Genomic DNA, 27,591 nt, shown 5'->3' on the forward strand with positions numbered 1-27,591 from the left:
CACTTTCTCTAAATCCACAAAAACACAATAACAGGTAACAATACTCTTCAAATCCTAAAAGACACTGAACTAGAAAATGACTACTGCACTGTTTTTGGGGGGTAACTCCATTTTGCTTGTTTTTACGGTTCCTTTACAGACTGACAATTTCAAAGAAAAACAAAAAAAGCACAACAGGAAAGAAAATGACTAAAATTTATATCTAACAGAAATATGAAATTCTTTCAAACAGAAGCCATCAAGCTCACTGTGGGCACCAGCACCTCCAAATTTTCTAATTACCGCCATTGATTTACACCTTTTTTATACAGGCTGGGCTGGTGTGTTTCTTACCAGCAGATCACTGTCACAGCCGAAACTGACTCCCGAGCTTGTCATCCTCTTCAAGTCGATGTGAACGCTCTGGGCCTTCACCTTCCTGAAACAGCCCTTCAGAGAATAGCACCTTTCCATCTCTGCCTTTAATCACCCTTATCTGTTGCTCATCCTTCCCATCTCCATCTCTCTGTCTTGCTAATCTGTACAAGTCCTTCTCACCTTCCCTCATGTCTAACCTGGCATACAACTCATCATATGCTTTCTATTTGGCCATTGCCACCTCCCTCTTCACTCTACGCTGCAATTTCTTGTAATCCTGTCTACTGTCTTCAGTCCTTTCTACGTCCCACTTTTTTTTAGCTAGCCTCTTCCTCTGAATGCTGTCCTGTACTTTCTCGTTCCACCATGTTTTGTAATAGTAAATTCCTTTTACATATTAACATATAGGACTCATATTACGATGATTATTACTAAAGTTTTACATCAACTTGCTGAGGTGGAGATTAATTTTCCTTTCTGACAATGTTCAAATAGCCTAACGTTAACAAGGGATACGGTTGACCTTGGTGTATTTGGAATCATGGGTGTTTACTGCCCTCTAGCGGGCGCAGTGAGTACTTACAATGTAAAAATTTGTCAAGGCAGCGTCAATGTAGCTATGACAGGATGCTAATACTTCTGGTAAATACTTTCAAAATAAAACGACCAAATTGAAAACGAAAATATAATGAAAAGATCATGTATATTTCAGTGTGTTTAGGTTGTTTACTGCCACATAGTGGTCACAGTAAACTAAAGCACATATTTGTGGCTAATGAACAGGAATACCAGTATAAACGTTGTTATTGTTGATATGTGCAACTCATAGCTCTGTGATCGTTGCAAATAACAGTAACGTTAAAATCATCATCAACAGCCACCATAGCAACCAAGGTTTTCTGATATGGAGATCCCTAATTAGTTAATTTCTACCCTTCTAAACAATGCCCATTTGGCGAAAAGGGAGATGTAGTTGAATGTATCAAGAATGCATTCAGAATCAGGAGTGTTTACCGCCCCCTTGTGGTCGAAGTGAGTAACTAATATATCAATTTTGTCAAGGCAGTGCCAATGTAGATATAACAGTATGTTAATACTTCATGTTAATGATTGTGTCTGTTATTCTCTATTGGTCACAGTTCCTCAGCGGGAATAACAGATATGTAGACAGATGACTATGACCATTTAATGGTTTAGTTTTATGTTTATGAATGGCATGCTAATAAATAAAACACAAGCTCATTTCTACAAATTTTACACCATTCAACAAAGACTTTATTTCCAGTTCAGCAAATAATTTACTGCCTTCAAAAGAGTGTATTTGTATATGAAGCAAAGAAATGCTACTGATGATAAGAGAAGAATAAGTCTACAAAGCAACAGTCTCCAAGATCCTTCATTTGGTACAGTGAATGATACTGCATTCACTGTTCAAACAATCATTCGTAAATAAATACATAATGCATCACAGCAAGCAGCCCAATTGGTAGTTTTTCATCAACATAGTGCATACAACATCAAATCTGATAACAATGATAACTGTCAATAACTCTAATGATAACAGCGAGATTGAGCAGAAGCAATAAAATTTACAATCAGTGCATGCTCTAAGCATAATGACATTCATGTTCTCAGCTTTTCTTATAGGTCATGTGACAGTGGGTGACAATGCACTCCAGAAACAGCAAAGAAAAAAAATAAGCACGTTCTTTGTAAATACTACTGCAACAACAGATGAAACACCTAGGGACATTAAATTATTTAACATTATAATTTGGCACTGAATTTTCATTATATATAATGAAAATATATAACCCCCAGCCACCAAGTATAAGTGTACTGTATATATGAGGCATATATAATAAGTATATATATTAACCTCAATTAATATTAAGTCAGATATTTACATTCAATTTGTGTGTGTGTGTGTGTGTGTGTGTGTGTGTGTTTCACAGAGATAAAATGAGGAAAAAATGTTTCAGAAAACATACATGAAAGAATTTTCCCTTTTAATATAAGATTTTGTAAAATGTACCATGAAAGAAAAACATTCATCATGTATTCTATGCTCATGACTGTATCTTTTGAGTGTAACAAAATAAAGTATTGCCAAGTTCTCTAATGTTTTGGATTCATAATGATTTCACTAAATAAATTAATGAATTCCCCTTTACCCCTTCCCCCATTCCTGTTCTTATTCCTCCCACACTGTTAGTTTTTCTTTGTTGTCAGTTCCTTGTCCTTCATAAGGCACCAATCCTAATGATACAGAAAGCTGCGGTGCAAAGTAGGACCCATTTTTGGCAATGTAACTAATCAAAATAATGCTATTCCACAGTTGATAAACCAAAGACACAATGATGGTAAAACAGAAAGAAAATTAAAAATGAATGTTGAAGGGCGTGTGAGGCCTTATAATATTAACCAATTCATCATTCAAAAACTGTGGATTTTAATTCTCACCAAGACATTTTCTCCTTTAAATGGATACTTCATACTCCCGTGTATCCTGTGTTCAAAGTAAGAAACCAATCAGTAAAAAAACAGTTAAAACAGAGAGACAAACTATTTCTAAGGAAAAGAATGAGAACCAATTTTAATGGTCCAAACAAACATAAATTCTATAGATAATTTGAAACTATTCTACATTTAAAATAATTGTACATAAACTAGCTTTAGATCTCAGATAAAAAATAAAAAAAACCCACAGGAAAGAAATGTTTACTTACCCCTGCCTCATAAAGAGGGTTGTTGAAATCTGACTCAACTGTAATGGGACTGTAGGAGTGTGTGTGAGACAGAGACTTCCAGAAGAGTGGCTTCCACTCTAGTCTGCATATGCTGTGGGTGAGAAAATCAAAGCACATACCTATAAACACACGAATAAAAGCTACAGTGCATTCATTATTGTGGACTGAGGTGAAAAAAGTAAAAGCTGTGCTGCAACAACTCTGCCACACAATATACACAACATTTGTGTACAGTGATGAAGGACTAATTGTCATTTTACTTAACCAGGGTACTTACTTTGTATAGTACATGTAAATTCCTCCAATCAGGAGGATGACCAGGATGATTGGCAGAATTATTGCCAAAGCAATGTTCTCACTCAGGATCTGATGGGACGGCTCAAATGACTGGGACACTGTAAAACAGCCAGAAAGTCACCAGAAAAAGATGCTTTTGCTATCAAATAAGACTTTTTCCCAGTTCACAGTGCACTCTTCATTTGGTAATAAATGTAAAATGACAAACTGCCAAGTGAAATCTAGAGGAAATGTTTGCTATCCATACACCAGTTAGCACACACATAACATTTCTTCATCTACTTAAATGTTTTTAATACCACCAGTAGTGCCAAAGTAAAAATCCTACATGTTTTTTTGTCAGTATATATTTTGTCAGAAGAACCTTTGACTTTATAAACATGACAGAAATGAGAAGAGGAAAGAAATCACCTTCTAATTTGTGATCATCCAAGAGCTCCTCATATGCCACTGTGTGAAATGAAGAGGAAAAAGAGAGAGAGAGAGAGAGAGAGAAACACACATTACACCTGAAAGCCCTAAATATACATTCAGGCTTTCAACACGTAGCTTTATTATTTTACTAAAATAACTGCAGGTAAGAGCACAATCCTTTGATAATCAAGAAAGAACAGCTAATGGTAAAAACATAATCTTATTAACTCACATACTGTGTTCCAGGACAGTAAACAAGAATGTTTTGACAAGAGTTATAACCCTCACCTTTGCAAAAGGGTGGAGGGCTATTCCACTGAGAGGGATGACCGGGAACACAGCTGATAATGACCTCACCGATAAGTTCATAGCCTTCGTAACAGAAAAATCGCAGAGTCTCTCCTGCCTGGTAGCTGTGCTTGTACAAGGTTTGGTAACCATTGTCAGGGACGCCGGGGTTTGGACACGGGTCATACTTTACTGTTCAGAACACAAGAAAATACACAGAGGCATTAGCAGTTAATTTGTAAACGTGCAGAAGTACTCATTATAAAAGGCTCTCCAGCAGAGTCCAGCAAACAGACTTACAGACACACTTTGGGCTGCGATCGCTCCATTTGGGGGTGCCAGTGTCTCGGCCATGGCAGGAGATTTGGCTGGGACCTTCCAGTTGGTAACCCTGGTTACAGGAGAAACGGACAACTGTTCCAACTGCAAAACCTGCTTCAGGCCGCACCGAGCGTGCTCCGTTTACCACCTCTCCTGGGTCAGGACACTGCTGGACTGTGGGGGACAATGTGGGAAAGTGTTTAATTTGATACTGCTGTTGGGCTTCAGCTGCCATGATTATCATGTCATATACTGTATAATTTGATTGATGTGCACATAAAAAGTGAACTGTAAAAAGTACAGGCTAGCTGTGTCCCTGTTTCCAGTCTGTATGCTAAGCTAAGCTAATCAGCTGCTGTCTCCAGATACATATTTACCACACACAGATCCCAGTCCTTAAAAAAAGGTTGGTGTGCAGCGTTAAACTTTCTAAAGCATGTCCCATTATATGTCTCACCCTTAACACAAGTGGGTGGACTGCTGCTCCAGGACAGGTCCCACTGGCAGGTGATGATGTCAGAGCCACTGATGTCATATCCTGGTTGGCACTGGTAGGTCAGCACACTGCCTCTCACTGGGGACGAGTGGGAGGAGCTGGTCCAGCCAAACTCAATTTGCGGGAGGGTTGGGCAGGTGTCGTTTGGCTCAACCTCTGCACGACACAGAAAGAGGGAAGTTCAATAAAATAAATGTAAAAAGTTGTTCATAATTTTGTCTTTAATAGCAGCAGACCTCATTTGTGCTGTTCAATTTCAAGACAGACCTGTATTATGTACACTGTAAAAGATGTTAATAGTTTGGCCCATGAACTCAGTTAGCTACTCTGGATTTGACAGTCATTTAAAGTTAACATTGAAAAGTCAATTTAATGCACGTTTTCTGCCATAACTTGGCCTATAATGAAGATAGGACCCTGAAATGTTCAGGTAAGATGCACAGTATAACTGCCTATTATACCCTAAAAGATTACCTGAATCCAATCCGGATCAAGGATTTTATGACACATTTGTGTTGTTCTGGATCTCATTTTTCACATTTTGCGTGAGTGAACGTTATGCCTTGATGGAGGTACATGCGCTCTCTGAGTGCACTCACCTCGATAATGAATGAGGAATCCCTGACTTAGGATAAAACTGGAATCATCTGGATCACTCTGAAACTGAATGGTGACCTCGGATCCCCCCGACACAACCTGGAAACGCTCTCTGGACCCCAGGTATTGTCCGATCACGTGAGACATGAGATCACGTCCGTCAAAAATGGTCAGTATATCAGTGTGGCGGATATTCAAGCTTTTAGAAAGAAAGATGAATAAAAAAAGAGACAAGAGGTTACACTTCAGAAAGATTATTTTTTAAGACAAGCAATCCAGTGTACACTTGCTTGAGATGTTAGAGAAAGATAACGGAGAGTAATGAGCTGAAATTGTGTATATGTGTAAACACACAGGCAATATGACTTTGACTCGGAAGGATAAACTATTGTTGATTGGCAGTTAAATATATGGTGGCCCAAGTTCCCTAAGGAGAATATTTAACCACATTCACTAAGTAATAGTTTCATATTTCTGTCATCAAGTGTTTCTACAAGTGTTCTCTTCTACAAAAACCTTTCTTGACTTTAAAGTTTTATGTGGCATGTTTTTCCCAGATACAGTATGTCCCATTGCTAAGCCCTGACATGTTATATGTTATCATTTGGCAGTGTGATGATGTTATTCTACACAGGAAACGCTAACTCATCTTTACAGCAAATATGTAAGAGCTTTATTCAACTTGAAATGTGGATGGCATAACAAATATTACAAAATGTTGTATAATGCAGTCTTGAAACACTCTTGACAAAAATCCATTAGATTGCCAAACTAGATTTAGCTTGGCAGTCCTCCACGGGCTCTGTTGGTGTCCGGGTCATTACTGCATGTTACATTAACCATCCTCCTTTGGGGCTTAATAAGATTTGAGCTCAGCAAACTAGAAAAATTCAAGCAGCATCTGTGATGCAAAGGGACTACATTACTGTGTATGTAGGACTACAGTTTCCTTCTGATGTAAGTTTGACAACTTTACTTACACTCAACAAACAGACTTGGTTACTTTTGAATTGCAAACCACATAAATGAGTAATACTCACATCTGGACATCCAGTTCAATGCGTTTCTCCTCATTACCGTGGATCTGCCATACACAGTCTAGCCCCTTGTAGTAGCTCTGGGGCCAATCTGGAGACAGGATGGTGCCTGTGGGCTCGGTTAACTCCCCTCCACACAGCGCTTACAGGCAGAAGAGAAGAGAGAAACTGAGGTGAAGACAAGCACTGGGAGACAGAGGGAAGGATGAAAGTGGTGATGAAATAACAGAAGCTGAAAAAAGAAAAGCAACTGGAGAAGTAATGAGAGAGAATGCAAATCAAGATGGTATAGAAAAGGAAAACTGATCAGGTATAGGTGGAAAGAATACAGAGAGCACTTAAAGAAGGGATATGTGCAAAATGGTATATGGCATCAGAACAGTTTATTTAAAACCTTCATCATCCTCATTAGAAACAGAAGTTAACTTGTATGTTGTATTTAGGCAGATAAATTAATGAATGTGAAGAATGTTCTCTTTAACACTTTACCTCATTACTTGACAACAAACACAGCAACTTGTGGCCTGAACAGATACAATAGCTACTGTAGGAGAGTGTGTTAGCAGGGAGATGACTCAGGGTGCAAACAGCTATAATAGCAGCCAAATGTAGCGCTTCTATTTCAAGTCGAATGCACTATTTTTCCTGTGAGAACACATTTAATTTGATTGGGTTTGGAGGATCTGGCCCACTTCACATACAATGGCAGGACTTGCTACTTGCTTGTTTGTGGAGTGAACCCAAGATTGTTCATGATGGAGAAGAACAGTGCATGAAGACGGTTACATGCGATACACACTACTTTGAGAACATATTAACTGCAACATTTGTCAAATGTATTTTAATAAAAGCATGATATAAAGAGGACAGGACCACCAGGACTAAACACTGGGAAACAGCTTTGCTTTAAGAGCTACTCTATGTGGGTGAGCTCTATAAAATATTATGAATCACAGATACAAGGTCTTGATGTCTCATTTGTAAGCAATTAAACAGTTTCTACTCTGAGAGAGACATATGTGGATGTTCAAGACTTTGTTGACAGCCATAAATTTCCTGATCTCGTCTCTATACAGAGCACTGAAATTGCTAACACACATCACTGTGTATGAGTCATTTGTGCTTTTCTGCAAGCAAAAGTAGCAGAGCTTATGGCTTTCTGAATGTCTTTCTGTCATTTTAATGCTTGGTTGAAACTATAGCACTTGTGTTCAGCCACTCTGTGACCTGGTGTAGAGTCTCTGTCAGTTTTATATTGACCAGAGTCTGTTTGCTCGCAGTGTTCACAGCATGCCAGCAGATCAGGAGATGACACAGTCAGCGTGGCTGCACCCTTCATGCAACATCGTGACGCTTCAGGTGCCCATCTCAACACAATTCTGTTTGAATATTAATGAATCAAATTGCTTCCTGACTTCATACACAATTAACAAAACTTGATTTGTTTTGCAAATATAGATTAAGCAGATTTTGGTTTATTTAAATGAAGACAATAAAGCCTAAAAAACAAGAGTAAGGACAAGAAATAAGAATGTTTTTAAGTCTGATTAGAGAAATAAAAAAACAATTCATAAACTGGCATAAGTATTTACATACTATTACATTCACTTCATCACAATACAACCAAAGCTCAGTCCTGAAACATACCTCGGCACACAGGTTCACTGTCATTCCAGTGAGGATTGCTGGGGTCGACACACTCAATTGTCCCCGAGCCTTGTTCCATGACAAAGCCTGGAGAGCACGTAAAGGTAACAGTGGTGCCGAGCTGATACGTGATGTCACTGCTGCTGAAATTTCCATGAGGCATATATGGCTCCCAGCAGTGTTCATCATCAAAAGCTAAATAAAAGACAGAAATGAAACACAACATGTACATATATATATATATATATTTATACTGATCACAAAATGCTTTTCCATATTCCCTGGAAAATCTTCTTCTCTTATCTAGTAGTTGCTCTGCAGCTTGACAAAATTAGAGAACAATAACCACTTCTCTGAGGAGCATGCAGTGCTGCTCTTCACTTGGGGTGATCCAGAATCTCAAACCTCTTAGCTAGAAAAACCCCAGGTGTAACACAAAACATTTAAGTAGTGAACATCTCCAAAGCCTAAGATCCATCCCACTGAAGCATAGGCAGACTGTCAGCACTTACTGTGGCTCATTGTGGTTCTCTCAAACCCAAACTAAGGAGAAGAAAGCCTTAATTTTCTCTACAGCTGTGGCCTATTAGACCTCATTCCAGTTAAAAATGTAATATATAATACATCAGCTATCTAACCTCTTTAATTAAATCATCTCTAACTTGTCAAGACTTTAAAGGCCAACCTTAAAATGTTTTACAGAGATTAAAATAACTTTTAACAAATTACACATCACCCCTGAGGCTTTTGACCTCATATAATTGGTGGGTTCTGGTAATTCTGTAATAAATCTTATCCAACATGACAGGCATCTCTCACACTGCTGGAGAAGAGTGCAGGCTGAGAACCCAAAGTCTCTGCACTCACCCTCGTATCGCAGTGCCAGAAGCAGAGGGATGGAGGAGGAATCGGCTGTGAGCTCCAGGTACAGTGTGGAGCTCTCACTGAGCAACCCACGTTCTGGGACATCATCCAGGTCAGAATCAAAGAGCGGTGGAGACAGGGAACTGTTTCCACTGCGCACAATTAACCTAAGAGGAACAAACCAGAAAGACGCTCAGTGTAAGAATGAGAAAATAGGAAGATGATGTGATCAGCACCTGAATATAAAATGTATGAATGTGCATAGTGTAGATATTGTAGGCTGAAGCTACATCAGCTGGTTTAACTTCCAGAACGCTAGTGTAGAATTAAAAATATTTCTTTGGTAACATTTAGATAAAAGTTTTCATTAATGGTAATTACTGTACTTATAATTGGTTGCCACAGTGGAATCCAGATGTGCATGTGTGATGTTTCACGGGTTGGGACCTGCACTAAGAAAGCACTGGCTTGTGCAGCCCCAGTGGCTGGGTGTGATGTATTGTAGTAGGCAAGAATGCTATCTCAAGACCATCAGTGCACAGGGATGTGCATTCTACTAAGTTGACTTGCTTTTACCATATTTTAAAACCAGAGTCAGAAAACAGCTTCTGTGATACACGTACCAGTGGAAATGCAAACTTACTTGTCATCATCTTCATCCAGTGCAATCCTCTCAAAGTGTAGGTGAAGTCTGTGTCCCTCTTTGGCTTCTATTAACCAGTGGCAGCTCAGGTTATTTCCATTACTGTGGTTGCTGACAGATGGAGGAGGTGGAGACAGTATCCGACCCACTGTCGCATTGCGAATCCATCCCCCACAAGACACAGCTATTGAAAAATGACATCCCACATATTATTTTTCAAAATCCACCACCTTAACAACACCACTGCTTCCACAGAGACGCCTGTGTGACTGCTGCATGTAATGCAGATCTAAATCAGTTTACTGACCGACACACTGAGGCTCAGGAGTGCTCCAGTGTGGCTGTGTGGTGTTGACACACGTAGCCACCTCATGGCCGCGGACCTGGAAACCTGGGTCACAGTGGAAGTGAGCCTGTCCTCCGGGGTGGATGTCTGTCACAGTCACGCCACCGCCCTCAGGAGACGTGGGGAATGAGCAGGACAGCAGAAAGGCTGCGGTTGTCGATGAGACAGGAAGGAAATGAAACTATTTGCTTAAAATGGAAGATAAACAGTTGAGATAAAAATTTAAAACTGATCTTTTATTTCACATTTTCTTTTCTGCTCTTGATTACGTTTTATTGTTCGTAACATCTGTCATCACGGGTCTATGTTTGATAAAGATGCCACTGATTTAGAATCACCAAAACATTTCTCTGTTGCTTTCTGGTTTCAGTGTGCAGGTTTTCATTCCAGCCACAGAAACACTTTTAACACCTCAGTCATAAAAGGAAACATGCACCAGTAAAAGTGCTATAACTGTTTAACGAAAATAAAATAAAATACAAGTAGAATCTGACACAGTCTTTGGTGGGAAAACATGCTGAAGTCATTACAGAGACCTGCTGCCTTGATTAGTGAATTTTGATCCAAGTTATACAAAATGAAATTGAAGGCTGATTTTACCTTGATAGTGGAGGCTGAACACGCCGTGGTTGGTCTGTTTGAGACTGCGATAGTGAATGTACACCTGATTGGTTGCACTGCGAATCACCTGACCCTCTCTCATCAGGGTCTCGTTGGCCAACATCTCTGGTCCTCTTCCTCCAAAACCCATGATTGTCAAAGACTCCTCCTTGGACAGATTGACCTTCCTCACCTAGAGGAAGCAAGGGGAAATAATGACACATGAGCTGTTCTAATAAATAAACTTGCTAGATCTTTCAAAAGCAAATGAAATAATCACTGTGTAACTGACACTACATTCATATCTAGCTCAGGACATACAATATAGTATTTCTCTGAAAATACTGCACCTGTACATTGACGGAAAACAATTATTGCAGTTAACTAACATTCTTCTTGAGTCTCGTAGCAAAGAGTTAATAAATTGTAGCCGATCAATCACACTGCTGCTGCAGCTGTGTCACTATTAGAATGATAGTGTATTTGCATATGACCACTGACAAATGTTTTATCTGAAATATGCAGCCAATCACAAACATTTACCTACTCAGTATAAACTACCAACGCTACCGTGTATGAGCCTAAAAATGCAATACACGTGCATAAATTTGTTTTCAAAATTTAATTCTGCACAAATTTTTCCTCTGATAAACCTGTAAACTGTGTAAAAACTTTAACTATGCTTTATTTGTTAATAAATATATTAAGCCTTATTTTTGTATATTACTTTCAGTGGTACAGCACAGAAGCCTAAATATTCAGTTCAAATAGACCATTAACATTTCTTTTGACAATTTTACCGTGGAAAAACATCTTAGAAGAGAGTTAATATTAAAAAAAACAACTGTTTATGAACTCATAATGTACATTACCTGGATTTCCACACCATAGCCAGCATACACAGTAATGCTATAAGTGCATTCCAGAGGGGAAAAGGATGATGATGATGATGCAGGATCTGGTGATTCAACAACATCCTCCACTGCTGACAAAGATGCATTGCATTGTACTATCAAGGGGAAGAAAAGGCAGGAGAAGAAAACATTGAAATTGTTTGCATAAACTGGGACATATGAAGAATTCATAGTTATCAGCAAGAATTTAAGAGGAGAGAAGAATCCCGTGGGTCTGCAGAGTTATTTTACAAACCTAGTGCTGGATGCTCACAATTTACTCAAGGTTCTGTGGTGATTAAAGGCATGTGTATATGTGCTAGAATTAGACAATTACATGGGAAGATTCAAATGAAAGGGTTAAAATGAGCCACACACACATAGCTTACTGCTGTCAAATGTAGGGCAACACTGCAGTAATTTAATAAACTTTAAAGACCTTCAGCCTGTAAGGAATTGTGGCTGGCAGATACTGACAAGAGCTGTTAACCATAAAGGTCAGACTCTGTTTGGCTGTTTGTTTATAATACAATAAAATAAAATGTACCAGAAAAGGTTGTCTGTATACAACCAGACAATAATAACATACAGAAAACATGGTTTTGTGATTTTGGAAAGATCTACTTGGATCTGCACCCTTTAACATACCGTAAGTGACAAAAACACACAAAATACCAACTGTTTTGTGTTTTTGTCACTTCCACAAGCAGGTCAGTAGTGAAAGCCACAGCCATCTTTGACACCAAAATAGCTAGATAGCCAGTGTGTCAGGTTTGCTCGGCCGCTCTGGCCTCCCTCACCTTTCCTACTGTCTCTTGCCCATTTACACTAATCACGTTCACCTGTTCCTCACTCCCTTATCACCAGCTGCACTTGATTAGGTCACTCACTATATTACCCGGTTTCACTCCTCAGTCACTTGCCAGTTCGTTCTAGTCTCTAGGCCATTTTTTCCTCCGTGCTCTTTTGTTGTTTTGTATGTATTTATCCCCTAGCCAGCTACTGTTTTGTGTTCCCCCCCATGGACTGTTCCTCCAGACCGTGGCTCCACTCTCCCCTCCCAGGCAGGTCAATGCTCAGTCGCCTATCTGTTCCTCTATTGTCTCCATCTCTCTGTCTCCACCTTCAGTAGCCACCATCACCACCGACCAGCCCAGGAGTGACCCAGCCTATGCAGCTTGGCCCAGCTCTCCATCTCCTCACCTCCTACTGTTGGTCAACACCCGGTTACTACTCATCGACAGGACTACGCACTATTTCCCTCTGTGCACTTTTATTCTTATCATCACTGTATATAATAAATCACTGCTTGCATCGAAGTCGGCTACCTGGGTCTGCCTCTTTCTCGTTCGCTCACTGACAGGTGCGAATGGCACATAACACAGTGAGACACTGCACACTGTGTTAATCATCAAAATACCAAATCAATGAAGGAATGTCAGTGAGCTCCTCCTAGTTTCAAGTTCAAGACCTTTCTCCCTGTGACATATCCCAATAACACTTACAATGTACATAAAGACATTTTGTTATCCTGCTCTGAAATATTGAGTTTATTGTTATTGCCTTAACATCTGTGTTTATGAAGCTGAAAATTGTAATAAATAGATTCAACTATATGTTTATTATTGAGGTCATAATTAAAGGTGCTGTTGTACTGGACCACATTATATTCAGAGGTGTCACCAGCTACATACATGAGAGGGTCAGAATATTAGGAACACCTAATAAACACATAAATAGGTTTACAAATTGATATAAGGCTGATCTTTAGTTTACTGTTATAGTGTCCAGTGAACTACCAACTACAATAATTATAATCACATCCAGTGTTGTAGTCAAGCCAAGTCTCGAGTCCCTTCTGTTCAAGTCCGGGTCAACTCCAGGTCACCAAAACAATAATCTGAGTCAAGTATGAGTTGAGTTCGGGTCATGTCAGAGTTGAGCTCTCATTATCTGAGTCAGACTCATCAAGATCTATATTAAACACAGCTGACAAAGCTCTTGCCATTTTATGTTCCAAACTTTTGAACAGGGTATTGCATCACCATATTGCTTGGTAACCTGATATATAAAAATCAATTATAGAAAGGTGGAGTGTGTGCTTGTGCTGGATACAGGTTTTAATATCAATATCTTATGCCAAACTGTTATGGGCTATTGCTAAATAAAAAAAATTAATGAATTAATTTGAGTCCTTGTCACCAGGCTTCCTAGTCTAAATGCAGTCAATACTCGAGTCTGAGTCCAAGTCCAAGTCATCAGTACTCAAGTCCAATTTCAGTCATGAATCCTGAAAATCTGCACTTGAGTTGGACTGGAGTACAAGTCCTGAACTAAAGTATGACAACACTAATCGCATCTTTTGTCTAAAATATATGGTATGCAGTTAGAAGTAAGAGTACACAAATTAAACTGAAATACATCAAAAGATTACATTAAAAGCATTTTGTACCAGCAAGTGCTGACTGAACTGAAGCACTGGGTGAAGCTGGGATGTGTTGGATTAAATTATTTTATTGACCACATGTCTAACTGAAACTACTGCTATGCTTAGGTAGAATCAAATTATTGATTGTAATACAAATCATGTGGAGGTGAAAGGGTTTTACAGCCCTCTGGGTGCACAATGAACAGAAACAAAAAGGTGTAAGCAGAAAGCAACACAGCAACTTGAGAAAAAAAATCTAATTGACAATCTTATTGTATCTTATTGCACAGAAGTAAAAGTGGCACCAATCTTTTCATCTTACTCTGGACAAGAAAGCGAAACTACTCCTTTAAGGTACAATTGTGTTATCTTTAATGGTGAACCTGCCATTTCCTCGCTACTTGGAAGATGTGTTGAAATTACAGTTCCAAATAAAGACAAAATAAAACCCAGAGGAACCAAATGACTCACAAACAGACACCTCACTGATCATCCTGCTCCCATGACATTTCGCTCTCCACATCTGGTGTGCATCAGCTGACACCCCACCTGCACAATCACATTATTTTAATTCTCACATGTACCCGCTGCCTGCAGTGAGACCTGCACAGGCGTCTGAGCCAAAAGAAATGCTGTGATGTTGTCTCACTTAAAAGCATTTCAAACAATCACTCATAAAAGATACTACTGGGCTCTTTGCTGCCCCGTATCTGGCCATGACAGCATTGTTTACTGACTTATACAGATTAGTCAATTTAATATTTACCTTCTCATAATATTAAGACAGTAACAGTATCTTTATTAGTGCTTATGGATTCACCTTGTTTATTATTATTTGATGCTGTAAAGACAACTAAACAACAAAGACTTTTCATGTGTCAACATGAGCGGAAATGAGACAAACAGTATCACTTGACAGCAGATGTGCAAAATTCTTTCAGATATACTCAAGCCCCTCTCAGACAATTTCATAACCTGCTTTACCAAAATCTTTCAGTAAGTCACCTGCTTTTCTTTATCTCCATATTTTGTCATTGTGATGGATATAGATTTGAAGAAAATAAATATGGCACAACAATTTCTACTTGTATTAAAAAAAGAAACTATCATCAGAGAAATGGGCAAAGCAGGAAAGCAATCTTCACCCTCATTCTGTGTATGTGTCTCTCCAAGTGTTTAAAGCATGAATCCTGAAATGCAGAAGTACAAGAATCAGGTTATTCTTGCAGGACTAAGACCAGAGGCATCCACAGACATGTCTGAACAGCTAACAATGTCAAAATGTTAGCAATGGGCTAAACAACTAAAGAAATGAAAACTGTGTAGTGTCACTTTACATCATTAGCAGGCAACTATTTTGACACCATAGCTAACTTAAAGATTAGCATTAGGCTACTAAAGACTGGTTATATAACAGCATTTCAATTTTCTAAATGTACAAGTGCATCTTTTTCTTTACAAGTAGCTCACATTGCAATCTGTTGATGTGTCATCATTAATATCTTATGACTGTTTTATATCAATTACCTTGTCTGTGAAGATCTTCTTGTTACTCGTTCTTCAGTCACAGGCAGAGAAGTGAAATTACTGAAGTTGCGTTGCGGAACTAAGTAAGGATTAATGGAACTATGGCTGCTGATGCCACCAAAATCTGAGTTAAACTCAAAACCACAATTGAAATTTTTAATTATTTGTCCAAGCATTTTTACATAAATGTATCAAAACCGTATTTATCTATTAATAAGTAACCAAGCTCAGGGGAAGCCAGGTGGAGGCATGCAAGTACCTGGCATGTGCATTGTAGTTATGGTGGTGGTCGTGATCAGAGTGGTGGTTGTCTCCTCTTCTAGGGGAAGCAAGGACATGGTATTCCTTGATCCTGTCTGGCTGGCAGAAGAAGAGGAGCTTAAAGCTGTGGTGAGCAGTCCTGGAGATATGACTGTCGCTGTTGACTCAGTCTGCCCGAGCCCAGGCACAGCTTGTGTTGGATTGGTGGTGGTACCTACAGAAAGTTCAGTTTAAAAAAACCCTCACCCACATTGCACTCTAGCTATACATAATTCATAAATGCATGTCTGTCTTTAGTGTACCTGTGCTTGGAGAAGCCTGGCCTAAGTATTCCTTACTCTGCAGGGCAGCATGGATCAGATCACCCAGAGGGTAAGAGTCTGGGGTTGATGTTGGTGGTGTATCCAGTTCAGGAGTCATAAAGCTCATACCTGAAATAGCCAGGAATAGTTGCATTTGTGTTATTTTCAAAAACAAACTTATTTAGGAAGGCAAGGCAAGTAAGTGGCCACCATATTTTTCTATTAATCAAGACGCCACTACTCCATGATTGTAGTGGGAGAATAAATGTGCATGCATTAAACAACACAAACTCACATACACACACGCACATACATTTACCTGAAACGGGATGGATCATGGTGACAGACAGCATCACAGCAAGGCATGTGAACCCCATGGCTTTGGATGACACTGAATGATCTGTGAAGGTTAAAGTCAGCAGAATGATTAATTATTATGTGAATGTGAATAGAGCAATTATTGCATCTTGTACTATTTATGTTTGTGCAGTAGCTTAACTACTGTAGAACGCACCGAAATAAACCCATGCTAACTGGAGTGGCAATGAATAGCAAATTATTAGTCATATCATGAATTATTGTCTCGTAATTCAGGTACTGAGCATATGTTTATATCACACAGGCCACACAGTGAGTCGAATTGGAGGATCATTGCGTTGTGGTACTGTAAAAGCTCAGCTTCAGCAATCTGAAAAATATACATGCAGTTTATATAACCCACAATCTAGTAAATTATAATGTAATACAATTTTTTCATGTCTTGGAAAAAACGAATAGCTTAGGCCTATGAACACATCGCACACGGTATAATGTTAAATATTCAGGCTTCCCCCTGCATTTTCTTCCCCAAATCTGCAACAACATGCCTGAAAATGCGCTATTCCAACATTCAGCAAGGGAGCATACCACAGCCGCAGGTAGACTCAGAACCTTATTTTATTTACAACCTGTTAATGGTGATGTGTCACAAAGCACCTCCGCTGTTAATCGAGGCGTTTTCTCGGTGAAAATGCCAGTCTGGTGTGTGACAAAATGATGGGGCCATACGAGGCAGCATCTTTGTGCGGAGGACGATTTTGGGCATCAGTCATCACTGGTGTGAGACCGACAACGATCTCTGCAGTGTTGAAAGGTGCCTGCCGCTTACCTTTGCTATCCAGGTTGCGTCCTGTGTTATTTTTCTGGGACTGTATCCTGTTGCTTCGGGCCCCGAGAGCACGGCAGGGTTTGCGCTGGTGAGGTGCCCCTAGCTGGTTACCTTGTGGTTGACGCATTCGGCTATGATGTGAGGGCATTTGTGTTGACGCTTCAGGCGCGCTCTAGTGGCCGGACACGGTAACTGCAGCAGCGCTCCATCCACATTTTGTCTGTGGGCGCTGGAGGAGCTGTCCACCACACGGTGCTGAAGCGTGTCCGACACAGCGCTGCACGGTATGTCAAGGTAATCAGACAGATGTTACATGCGGCATGAAGTGGGTTTACAGTGTTTATTTAAAGGCCTGCATGTGCCGATGGCGAAGATTTATGTCCTGCGATTTCCTTTTATGGGTGGATGTGTGAGGTGACATGTAATGCGGGCATTAAACATGAGGCAGCTGAGCCGTGTGGACTGGTGCAGAACAAAAACAAAATGAATGCTGAATCGATTGCACGCGAAACGATCCAAGTTCATTGTGTATTGAACACCTTTTTTATGCCAAGCCATGTTGTAGTTTATAGATATTTCCAGTGGGCAGTATCATCACTTGGCATGTAATTGATGCAACCACGAAACCGTGCGTTGGAATAAGCCTCCCATCTAAAACACATGCTCACTCAGGCACAGAAGTTAACGCACTCATTTGGGTAACTAATAAAGAAAGAAAGAAAGAAAGAAAGAAAGAAAGAAAGAAAGAAAGAAAGAAAGAAAGAAAGAAATAGTAAAAACTCCCTGTTTGACTCTGCTCCTCCAAAACTGAAGAGATACACAATATTGGCAACTCATTAATAGGCTATTTATTTTATGATTTTTAACAGTATTACATTACATTACATGGTGGTGATTATTAATGTTGGCAGCAATAACAGCTGAAAGTGAACAGAGACACATTCTTCAACAAACAGGAAGGAAAGCAGGACAACAACAAAAAGAAATAATACAATCACAATTAGATAAAAGCTGGAGCTGATAAGGAAACTGCATGTAGATAAGCAGTAACAAACAGCCAGTGGTTAAACGCTAGCCTGTTTATGTATACCTCACTGTAGCCAAAGAATACATAAGGAGTTTAACGTATTTTCAAACACTGTTGAAATTAGCAGCCAAAGTTGAAAAGTTGCAATGCAAAAATCTTGGTATGATTTCAGAATATTGCCTGAGGTAAAATGTTTAGCTCTATGCTAGTTTGTTCAGTGAGCAATGGAGCCAAGATCTGCACTTACATAACACCATGAAGTCAGCCTTCAGGGCATCAAAACCAAAGGGTCAGTGGCTCTGTGATAGATCTGTAGATCTGTCCTGAATGTTTCATTAGTTTCTTTAGTGTTTAGTGAGAGGGGCCGTGCCAAACAGTCTACAGGGACACAACGAAAACTAACAGGTAGAGAGCAGATAAGGAAAGGGGAAAAGGTGTGCAGGTGAACAGTCAGGTGACCGAGGGAAGAGGGGAAGTATCTGGGGACATCTTTAGGCAGGGTTAGGAAAGGACAGTTCACAAAATGTCCAGAGAATAACAAATGCTAAGATATAGGCCTGAGACCTGTGAAAACTTTATGTATTATAATGATTTCTCAGTCTGTTTCTATTTTAGTATCATAGTGTCCTACAGATTTAAAGGATGTACTGGTCAATGAACACACTGCCCTTACATCTATATGTTGAACTGGGTGTCCGTTCACTGAGCGGCCTTCTGTGGACTCTACTACTCCTGTTTCTGTGGCACTGTTATCGACTGGGCTCCGACCTGCAAATTCCAGGTCACACACATGCTGGAAAGCTCAAAGCAAGCTCAAGGCGGTCCATGGTGTCCCGTGGCAGTATCTGTGCTGGAACAAAGTGTAGTGCACGATCCAAGCTGTCAAGGAGCGATCAAATTACTCCCTTTATCTCCATGGAAACAGAGGAAGATGAAGACGAGGGACAGGGCTACTTCACCCCAGTGCTGAGTCACGCCTTGTTTCCAGCCCAGGCATCTGCAGAAGCCAAGAAACTGTATGCAGCACTGCAAGAGTATGCCAAACGCTATAGTTGGGTGGGCATGGGTCGCATTCATAAGGGCCTCCGTGAGCAGGTACACCATACAAAACTGCATAATGTTGTGTAAAAGTATTCATCTTACCAGCTCACTTGGAACTCATTTTTTGTTCATGGGTAAACAGCAGAGAAAGGAAGCACTGTTAAGAATTAATCACCGATTTCTCATTATTCTCACTTTAGGTCAAAGTAAATGATCACTCCGCTATACAGAAGCCTCATCTCTTCTTCCTGCCAGATGTCCCAAGTGTTCCTTTCTTTCCACGTGATGCTCATCGACATGACATTGAGGTCTTGGAAGCCAACTACCCTGCAATTTTGGCAGAATTTCAGGCTGTTTACCAGCGGGGCATTGACTCAAAATACGGCTGGACCTGTTTGGGGCCAAAGGTACACACTTAGATTATTTAGGGCCACTGTGAGACAGCGGCAGTTTCCTTTGTATAAAAATAATTTGTATTTGTTATTCAAAGTCCTATGGAAAGAACATATTTCCAACCAAATGATATAATATGTCAATGGAAACTTTTTTCCTAATGTTGCAATAAATGAAATTGTCTATCTTAGTGTTTCTTTAAATATTCTGGTATTTATTTCATAGATTTTGCCCTTATTATTAAGTTTATCTAATCTGAAACATACTATAGTTTGTCATTTTCTCTTTCAGGCCCAGGCAGTGTTTCCCTTGTACAGTGCAGGCGTCTATGTAGCAGGAAACTGTCGCTCCTGTCCCTGCACCTACCGGACACTTCTCTCTCTACGAACATTTATAAGCAGCAATTCACTGGGATCTGCTGGATTTTGGCTGCTGGGGCCCGGAGCTACGTTGGGGAGTTCATATGGCCCCACCAATACACGGCTCCGTTGTCATCTTGGTTGGTTTATCTGCATTTATCCAATAAAAATCTACCAAATTATAGTTTTGTTTCATGCAGTATTGCAATGCACTCTGCTGTAACAGCCCCAAGATATATGAAAGTCAGCAATATGAACCAGACAATGAGCACATTATATAGACAAAAGTGTTTTAAAATGTATTTTAATGGGGAAATAATTAAATACACCTCACGTGGCTTTAGGAATGCTTAATCCATATGGCCAGTACCTCCCAGAATAAGATCCTGTGTTTTTTGTAACAAAACGTTTCAGACATATCAAGGCCCAGCATACTTTGTACTTTGTACCCCTACAGGATTTAGTATTACTGACTCCATACTACAAAACAGAAAAGGATGAATAATCTGATAAAATACTAAACCATTGCATAATATGGTACTTAGTGGGTCAGAGTTGAGGTTCAATCCCCCTTAGCTCATTTTGTACTATGATCCGTCTGGCTATAATCCTCTCTGGTTTAAACACATGGCTGGAGTGCATGCCCTTCTCAGCTGAGAGGAAACATCATATTTTGTAACCAGTTTTAAAATGGACTTCACTTTGTAGGTCTACAGACTCCCTCCCTGTGTGAGCTGGTGGTGGGAGGGGAGCCTCAGTGCTGGTCAGAGGGACACTGCCTCCTGGTTGATGACTCATTCCTTCACACTGTCTCCCACAGGGGTCAGTGAGTCATAAACAACTTTGAAAAACTTATTTGTGATCATATATTACTTTTGGATGAAAGGTGAAAGCTTTTGTGTTTACTTGATTTATTTATTTAAAAAAATGCAACTACAGTTAACACAACTGGTAACATGTAAATTGGTGTAGGAAATATGTATTTCATTGTTAATTTTGGTTTTTATTTGTATAGTAAGTATTAAAAGTGAAGTTCAATGCATAATATCTGCACATAAAACAAGCAGTTGTATCTTAGGGTTAATTAAGTTTGGCTCTGTTTCATAGATGAACCTAAAATTTTATATGTCTTCTTTTAAAGGGTCTCCAGATGCTGGACCTCGGGTCATTTTGAGCGTTGACCTCTGGCATCCAAATGTGGCTGCAGCAGAGAGACAAGCATTGGACTTTATGTTCAGCCCTGACTTCTAAGTCACCACCTATATAAACATACAGGGATGCCTTATCATAACCCTGCTTGTTGTGGGTCATTCACCTAATTCAAGTCAATGAATCACTGTGCAAATCTGCTGTAAGAATTACACAAGCCATTAGCCATGCTTTCAAATGGTGTTTGATTTATGGTTTACACCAGGAAGTACCACTTGAATGTATTATTATGGATGATGCTAAACAATTTGGCTGCAAACTACAAACTGACATCATTTGAATGCACAAAGACAACTAACCTAAGAAGATAGATCTTGCTATCTATTGTAAATTGTAGTATCTTGACATGCCTTGCTAACAAATTCTATTTGCATGTGAAACCTAGTGTCTCTCATGATTAATGAAGTTGTTTTGAGCTGTTGATGCATGCGTTATACCTTCAAAATGTAAAGTCTACAGATGCTTTATTTTAAAATTTAGACATTTTACCTAAGATTTCACCTAAAAACCTGTGAAAACATTAAAATTATTTAAATGCTACTGTGCATACGGCATACTGTGGTTATACTTCCTCTTCTTATTACATGTGTGTATGTTTCTATCCATAAACCTATCAATATATTTTTATTGTTTATTATTATAATTGGTGGCTTGTTAGTGGTTTACATATTGTTCTTGTAATCCAAATAACAACAGCATCAGCAGCAGCAACAACAACAAAATATTAATAAAACAGCACTGACTCTGTGTATAAATTAATAAAGTAACAAAATAATAAATGTGTAGGTAGACTTTTGTTCATACAGTATGTATGGAGCAGACTTGACTAATCCTTTTGGGTATTTAAAGTAAAGGGAAAGCACATTTATTGTAATCTAACAAATTGTATTCAGGTATATTATTTTTATTATTGTAATTTAATAAATTGCATTCAAGTATATTATACAAAAGTCTGCTGACTATAAGAAAATATACAAGTGTATTTTATATGGAAGCCCAAAAATTGTTTCAGAGAGAGAGAGAGAGAGAGAAAACTATGTCTATAGCTTTTGATTTACAACATTTTGAAAGCACATTGTGGTTCATTAAATTCCCAGAGCTCTTTTATGGTCACTTTTTTCAGTCAGTGGATGAGAATTAGTATGGTGATTTTGTCTTATCTACCATCTGTTCATCTGAGGGTCCTGTGATGAGGATTACAGAGATTGAACTAATCCCCCCAGAGAGACAGATTATTCCTGTGATTGTTTATGTAGTTGTATGTTTCATAATGTATAGGTCATTCAACGTTGGACATTTACTCTATGAGCTGGGTGGGATTTGATGATAGCAAAAGATCCATCTGCTGATCAAATTCTGAAGCAAATAATCTGTCGTAGGTCAGCATTAAGGGATATCAATCCTGGAATAAATCTCTCATCTTAAATTTGCTCAGCTCTCCACCTCATTATCACAAGTCAAGGTTATGTGCCTTGCTGTGGCACAGAGATCTTTTCAAACCAGTGATGGTGCAAATCCTTAGCATGATATTGCCTGATTTTTTCCATTATTATTCACTACACAAATTCGTTTAACTGTTTTGTTTCCCCATTGTAGCCACTTTCTGTAGAACACATCCATGACATTCAAACAATCTTGTTTATGACTTAGAGGGATTATTTTCAGCAAAAGATGGCAAATGAACAATATACTGTAGTTGAAAAATGAACTCAGTAATATCACTCACAATGTAATATTCAGAAATATCAGTTAACCATGTTGAATGGTGGATTGATGAGCTTATAATTCATTTTCCAGTAACAACCTAAACTAACAATGCCGACATGTTATGTTTTCCAGAGGCTCTTATAAAATCCATCCATCCATCCATTCATTTTCCTCTGCTTATCTGGAACCGGGTTGCGGGGGGCAGCAGTCTAAGCCTCCTTGAACCGCCACCTTACTGTGGTGGAGGGGTTTGAGTACGCGAGTGATCCTAGGAGCTATGTTGTCGGGGGCTATATGCCCCTGGTAGGGTCTCCCAAGGCAAACAGGTCCTGGGTGATGGGTCAGACTAAGAGGAGTTTAAAAGCCCTTTATGAATAGAATCAAATCAGGGACCGTGACATCGCCCAGCATGGTGCAGCCGGCAGTGGTGGTGTTTCTTATAAAATGTCTACTGATAAAATAAAATGTAAATTACTATATTGGTGCTACTGAAGCCAAGACTGCAGATATGACCAAAGTGTGTCAGTGTACAGTTCTGCTCAATAAAATCATTAGGAGTCATGCTCGGGGAGCTTTATCATATCGATGCCAACCTCCCACCTTATAAATTTGCAAATTGTCTTTGAGATGAATTATTGTATGTTCAAAGCTCAAACACTGAGTAATTAGAACGTAAACTTCTAGAAAACATACAAATACCAATGCTAAAAAAACCAAAACAAACTTCAAGCAGATGGTGCACAGCTTTTTACACCCTGCTGAGATGGAAGCATAGGAGGTGAAGATGTGGCAGTCAAGGGGACACAGGCCCAACTGGGCTCATGTTCTTCAGGTGCTACTGGAAGGACAAATAGCTTTAATGCCAGTCAAGGTTGCAGTTGCACCAAAGGGCCCATGACAGCGTCAGCCATTACTTTTGGGAAGCCAGTATATTTTCAGCTGATTGATAGTCCTCTGGATTAATAATATTCACTGCAGACACGGCCTAAAGCAGTAGAAGCAACAGCTCCGAGAGCGACTGATCATAAACTATTGTAAAAATATGAACTGATCATCTCCTCCTGTTGTTGGGAGGAAGCATGCATACACAAAAAGAGTTCATTGTCCAAGTCAACCACACATTATTTACAAGGCAACATGAAATTCTGTGGGCTCATCTTCCAGTCATTTTTCAAAGTGTGACTAGGAACAGGCAAGAGGTTTGCCCAAATGTAAAATATTCTGGAAGTACAAACTTCATGAAAAAAACTTTCAGGAAGAGAAGTTTACACCATCTACACTACTACATACATATAACTTCATGGCATTTTTAAAGTGCTCCGTTTTCATCGTTACCTAGGTCTTCAGTACATTGAAAGAACATGCCAACTCCTGTCACTCATTTTTAATAGCAAAGATAACATGTTGACAGCATTTTGTTTTACTTTAGTCCTCCAAGGCCAGCCCACAGTGCAGCACACTCAGATTTGTTGACATTGTACTTTCACTTCTGCTGACATGCCTAGTAGCTAGAAGCCGGACATCTCATTTTACTACTGCCGGCCTATTTAGCTGCAGTGCAACCGTGTTTATCAGCTTCTCACCAAGAAAAAGTAGTAGTGCCATTCTTTTCAAACAGCTGAGCACTCACTGATCTGTGGGGCAAACTATACGAAGGCAAACTATACAAAAACAAATTTGCCAAACATGCTGAATAGTAAATATCCAAATAAAAATGCGGTGCCTATTTACAACAAAATTTCAATTATAATAATTTTATATTCATTAATAAATTGTTAACTTAAAATTACTAGACTTTAGAAGAATGTGTATGAGACAAATGCCACTTAAACAGAAAATAGTGAAGTTATCCATAAATAGGCCATATAAACAGATTCAGTTACAAACATCTCCATTTCACAGCCTTCTATTCATTCTGTCGTCCTCATTTCTGTGACATCATAATCACAAACTCTGTAAAGAGAATGGACAAAATATTAATTAGCTAAATCAATTTATATTTGCAGCAAATGGATCAATAGTATAAATGAAACCACAATAATGTGACGTTTATTTCCAAAACAAATGACCAATGCTTATGTACCAGTGTGATCTTACTTTGTAGAATGTGTAAATGAATAAGCTAATAAATGAAATATTTAACTGTCAGACCTTTTTTTTTTATGGCAGATATAACTTGGCATGACAGAAAAATCACAGATTAATCATAATTATGGATCAGATGCACTTAGGTGTGCCAGTAAGTTATACCAGTGAGATGGCGTGCACAAGGCCGGGGCCTTGTTACTGGCATACTGGAGGAGGAAATATAGCAGCTATCAATGTAGCTGACAGTGTTGTCTGTAAGAAAATTCTGTTTACTGTGTCAAATTAAAGTAATTTTAATGTTTAAAATACCCATCAATACTTGCATACCTCATATTTTAAGCCACTTTGACAGTTTTACAATATAGTCAACATTTTAAATTCTATGCTTTTCTTTAAATCAAAGACTACTGATAACCAACTTTCAACTTCCTCATGTCATAGACCAGTCTTCTAATTCAGCATTAAACAGAAGAGAATGCAAGCCTGTAAGGTTAAATCAGGTATTTTGTGCCGTTTGTGTGCAAGAGCTTGTATCTCACCCTCAAAATCAACTGTACCATCTCCATTTTCATCAGCTTCCCTGACCACTGCTTCGATTTCATGCTTGCTGGTGTGTTCTCCTAATAGCTTTACCATGGCATGCCTCAGCTCTTCAGATGTGATTGCACCATCACCATCTATATCAAACTGCAAACACAGAAGAAGAAAAAGCATTACTTACATAATGCCCTAAGCTTTAGGGAATTTGGAATGGTTTGCAGTCACAACAATGTTCTGCCAGATTTTAAGTTTCAGCTTTTACAGTATGTTCATTTAATGCCCACCATGTGGCGCCAAAAACCAACATTGAATTCACCTCTTTGAAAGCATCTTTAAGTTCCTTTACTCCTATCATCCCTGCAGTTTCAGCCAGAAGTTTTGGGGTCATTAGTTCCACAAAGTCCTCAAAGTCCACTCGTCCACCCACTGCAATAAGACAAAAAACAAAAACAAAAAAACAACAAAAATAAAAACCCAGCATTCCATTAACATTTACTTATTTTAACTGAATGTTAAGGTTCAGGCTGGGTAGGACCCAAATTGCAGAGACAGGCCAAGGAGTTGCTAAAACAGACTTTTAGTTAGGGAACTACTGACAGACCGACAAGGGGAAAAAACTCAAAAAGCTCAAACTGACACCGAGTAGCAAAACAACAATGTCCAACAGTGAAAACAGTTCAGTCAGGGAGCGAAGAAAAATAAAATCAAACTCTTATATAACAAACTGAAGAACCAAACCAAGAATCTGTAATACAGACAAATAAACAACTCAAAGAGAAACAGATAGAAAGAAGGAAGGGCAGGCACAAACAGAAGAACAAATCAAACTTACAGAAGAACATGAAATAACAGGGTGTCATGAAGGGACATAGCAAGCAGAACAAACCAGCAAGAGGCTGAGGGGAAAGGAGGAGAATATATATACAAGAGAGCAGACGCTAATGAGGGACAGGTGAATACAAGCAGTGGCGATTGCAGAATGGGGTAAAGCTGGGGCAGGTGAGGTGACACAAGACAGGAAGTCCAAACCAAAATAAAAGCAGCAAACAGGGAGCACGTCCACAAACCATAACACTGAAGACTTCATACAAAAATGTCAGTGCGGTGATATACTTGCAACACACAGTGTTCTGTCATCTTTCATAGACGTGCGCAGTTCACATTTAACTAATTATTTAACTATGATTATGTAACTTCTCTGTACTTTGTTGTAAAAGGTGTCAACAACTGACTAATACAATAAGCCAACAGACCATATATTCTGCACTTTCACAAGCTTCTTTCCAGATAGAACTAGGCAAAGAAAGGGCAGAGGAGACACAGAGCCTGAAAGACACATTTCCTGAAACTATTTCAGAACCGTACTCTTGAGAACTCCAAACTACATCAAAAAATGGCTTGGCTGTGGCATTTATTGAAGATATACTTTATAAATGTGTTGGTCAGATCAGTTCATTAAATATAAGATTTCAGCCCAACATGATTTGTATTAATAAGGAATTAATGGAATTTTGACACATTTGTGCTTTTACCTCATAAATTTGAGGACATTACTCACAATTCATATTGATGTTCTGGCTCAGTTCTATCAGCTCCATTTCAGTTGGCATGTAACCCATGGACCTCATCAGGTTCCCTAAGTCTTTACAGGTTATGAAGCCATCCTTGTCTTTATCAAACTCTACAAAAGCTTCACGCAACTCTAGACAACATACAGACACAGGGAAATTAAAAATGGCATGTAAGTAAAATGTGAAAAGCTATTGTACAGCACCCTAATACGTTCATCTGAAAACATAAAAGCCACAGTTACCTTCTATCTCATCATGTGTAAGAGTTCTTGTCTGCAAAACAACAATATGGATACAAAAATGAAATGATGTTAGCAGGCTTTAGTTTACTGCAAAATACACAACTATTGTTATGATCATAATCATCTACAGCAGTGGTCCCCAACCTTTTTATCACTGCGGACCGGTCAACGCTTGACAATTTTACCGCGGCCCCGGGGG

The 27,591-nt window shown here is 39.1% G+C and overlaps 3 protein-coding genes across 6 annotated transcripts; 1 reads left to right on the top strand and 2 right to left on the bottom strand.

Annotated features, from left to right (window-relative positions):
* Positions 1 to 1,610: 1,610 nt before the first annotated feature.
* On the bottom strand, positions 1,611 to 17,369 carry sez6l2 (seizure related 6 homolog (mouse)-like 2). The gene is made up of 19 exons (XM_020597851.1): positions 17,216 to 17,369; positions 16,388 to 16,468; positions 16,069 to 16,197; positions 15,765 to 15,980; positions 11,530 to 11,666; positions 10,658 to 10,850; positions 10,019 to 10,204; positions 9,712 to 9,895; positions 9,072 to 9,235; positions 8,205 to 8,399; positions 6,561 to 6,699; positions 5,523 to 5,719; positions 4,885 to 5,079; positions 4,407 to 4,601; positions 4,107 to 4,298; positions 3,816 to 3,854; positions 3,385 to 3,502; positions 3,087 to 3,198; positions 1,611 to 2,866 (listed from the first exon to the last, which is right to left on the bottom strand). Exons 1-19 carry the CDS (start codon positions 17,361 to 17,363, stop codon positions 2,837 to 2,839), a joined length of 2,850 nt encoding a protein of 949 aa, XP_020453507.1. The 5' UTR covers positions 17,364 to 17,369; the 3' UTR covers positions 1,611 to 2,836.
* A 56-nt stretch (positions 17,370 to 17,425) lies between these two features.
* Positions 17,426 to 21,967, top strand: asphd1 (aspartate beta-hydroxylase domain containing 1). Of its 4 annotated transcripts, none has more exons than XM_020597852.1 (6): positions 17,426 to 17,509; positions 18,858 to 19,337; positions 19,484 to 19,690; positions 19,968 to 20,175; positions 20,744 to 20,857; positions 21,177 to 21,967. In XM_020597852.1, the coding sequence occupies exons 2-6, from the start codon at positions 18,885 to 18,887 to the stop codon at positions 21,284 to 21,286; spliced, it is 1,092 nt and encodes a 363-aa protein (XP_020453508.1). In that variant the 5' UTR covers positions 17,426 to 17,509; positions 18,858 to 18,884; the 3' UTR covers positions 21,287 to 21,967. The 4 variants fall into 4 exon arrangements, with proteins under 4 accessions (XP_020453508.1, XP_020453509.1, XP_020453511.1 ...); XM_020597853.1 differs by having other exon boundaries at positions 17,426 to 17,499; XM_020597855.1 differs by having other exon boundaries at positions 17,426 to 17,499; positions 19,168 to 19,337.
* Positions 21,968 to 24,320: 2,353 nt separating this feature from the next.
* On the bottom strand, positions 24,321 to 27,423 carry cabp5b (calcium binding protein 5b; the record flags this gene model as incomplete). The annotated part of the gene is made up of 5 exons (XM_020597827.1): positions 24,321 to 24,904; positions 25,579 to 25,726; positions 25,896 to 26,005; positions 27,138 to 27,281; positions 27,393 to 27,423. Coding segments are annotated over 5 exons (462 nt in total), but the record flags the coding sequence as incomplete, so codon positions are not given.
* Positions 27,424 to 27,591: the final 168 nt, after the last annotated feature.

Source organism: Monopterus albus, unplaced genomic scaffold (assembly GCF_001952655.1).
Source record: "Monopterus albus unplaced genomic scaffold, M_albus_1.0 scaffold35.1, whole genome shotgun sequence".
Lineage (NCBI taxonomy): Eukaryota > Metazoa > Chordata > Actinopteri > Synbranchiformes > Synbranchidae > Monopterus > Monopterus albus.

Coding starts and splice junctions, on each gene's coding strand:
- sez6l2 (XM_020597851.1), bottom strand. CDS start 17,363: ATGCCCTCACATCATAGCCGAATGCGTCAACCACAAGGTAACCAGCTA. Junction 10,851..11,529: donor GCTATGGTGTGGAAATCCAG/GTAATGTACATT, acceptor TGCTTCCTCTAG/GTGAGGAAGGTCAATCTGTC. Junction 3,199..3,384: donor ATTTACATGTACTATACAAA/GTAAGTACCCTG, acceptor TCTCACCCACAG/CATATGCAGACTAGAGTGGA.
- asphd1 (XM_020597852.1), top strand. CDS start 18,885: ATGTACTGGTCAATGAACACACTGCCCTTACATCTATATGTTGAACTG. Junction 19,691..19,967: donor GGACCTGTTTGGGGCCAAAG/GTACACACTTAG, acceptor TTTCTCTTTCAG/GCCCAGGCAGTGTTTCCCTT. Junction 20,858..21,176: donor TCACACTGTCTCCCACAGGG/GTCAGTGAGTCA, acceptor CTTCTTTTAAAG/GGTCTCCAGATGCTGGACCT.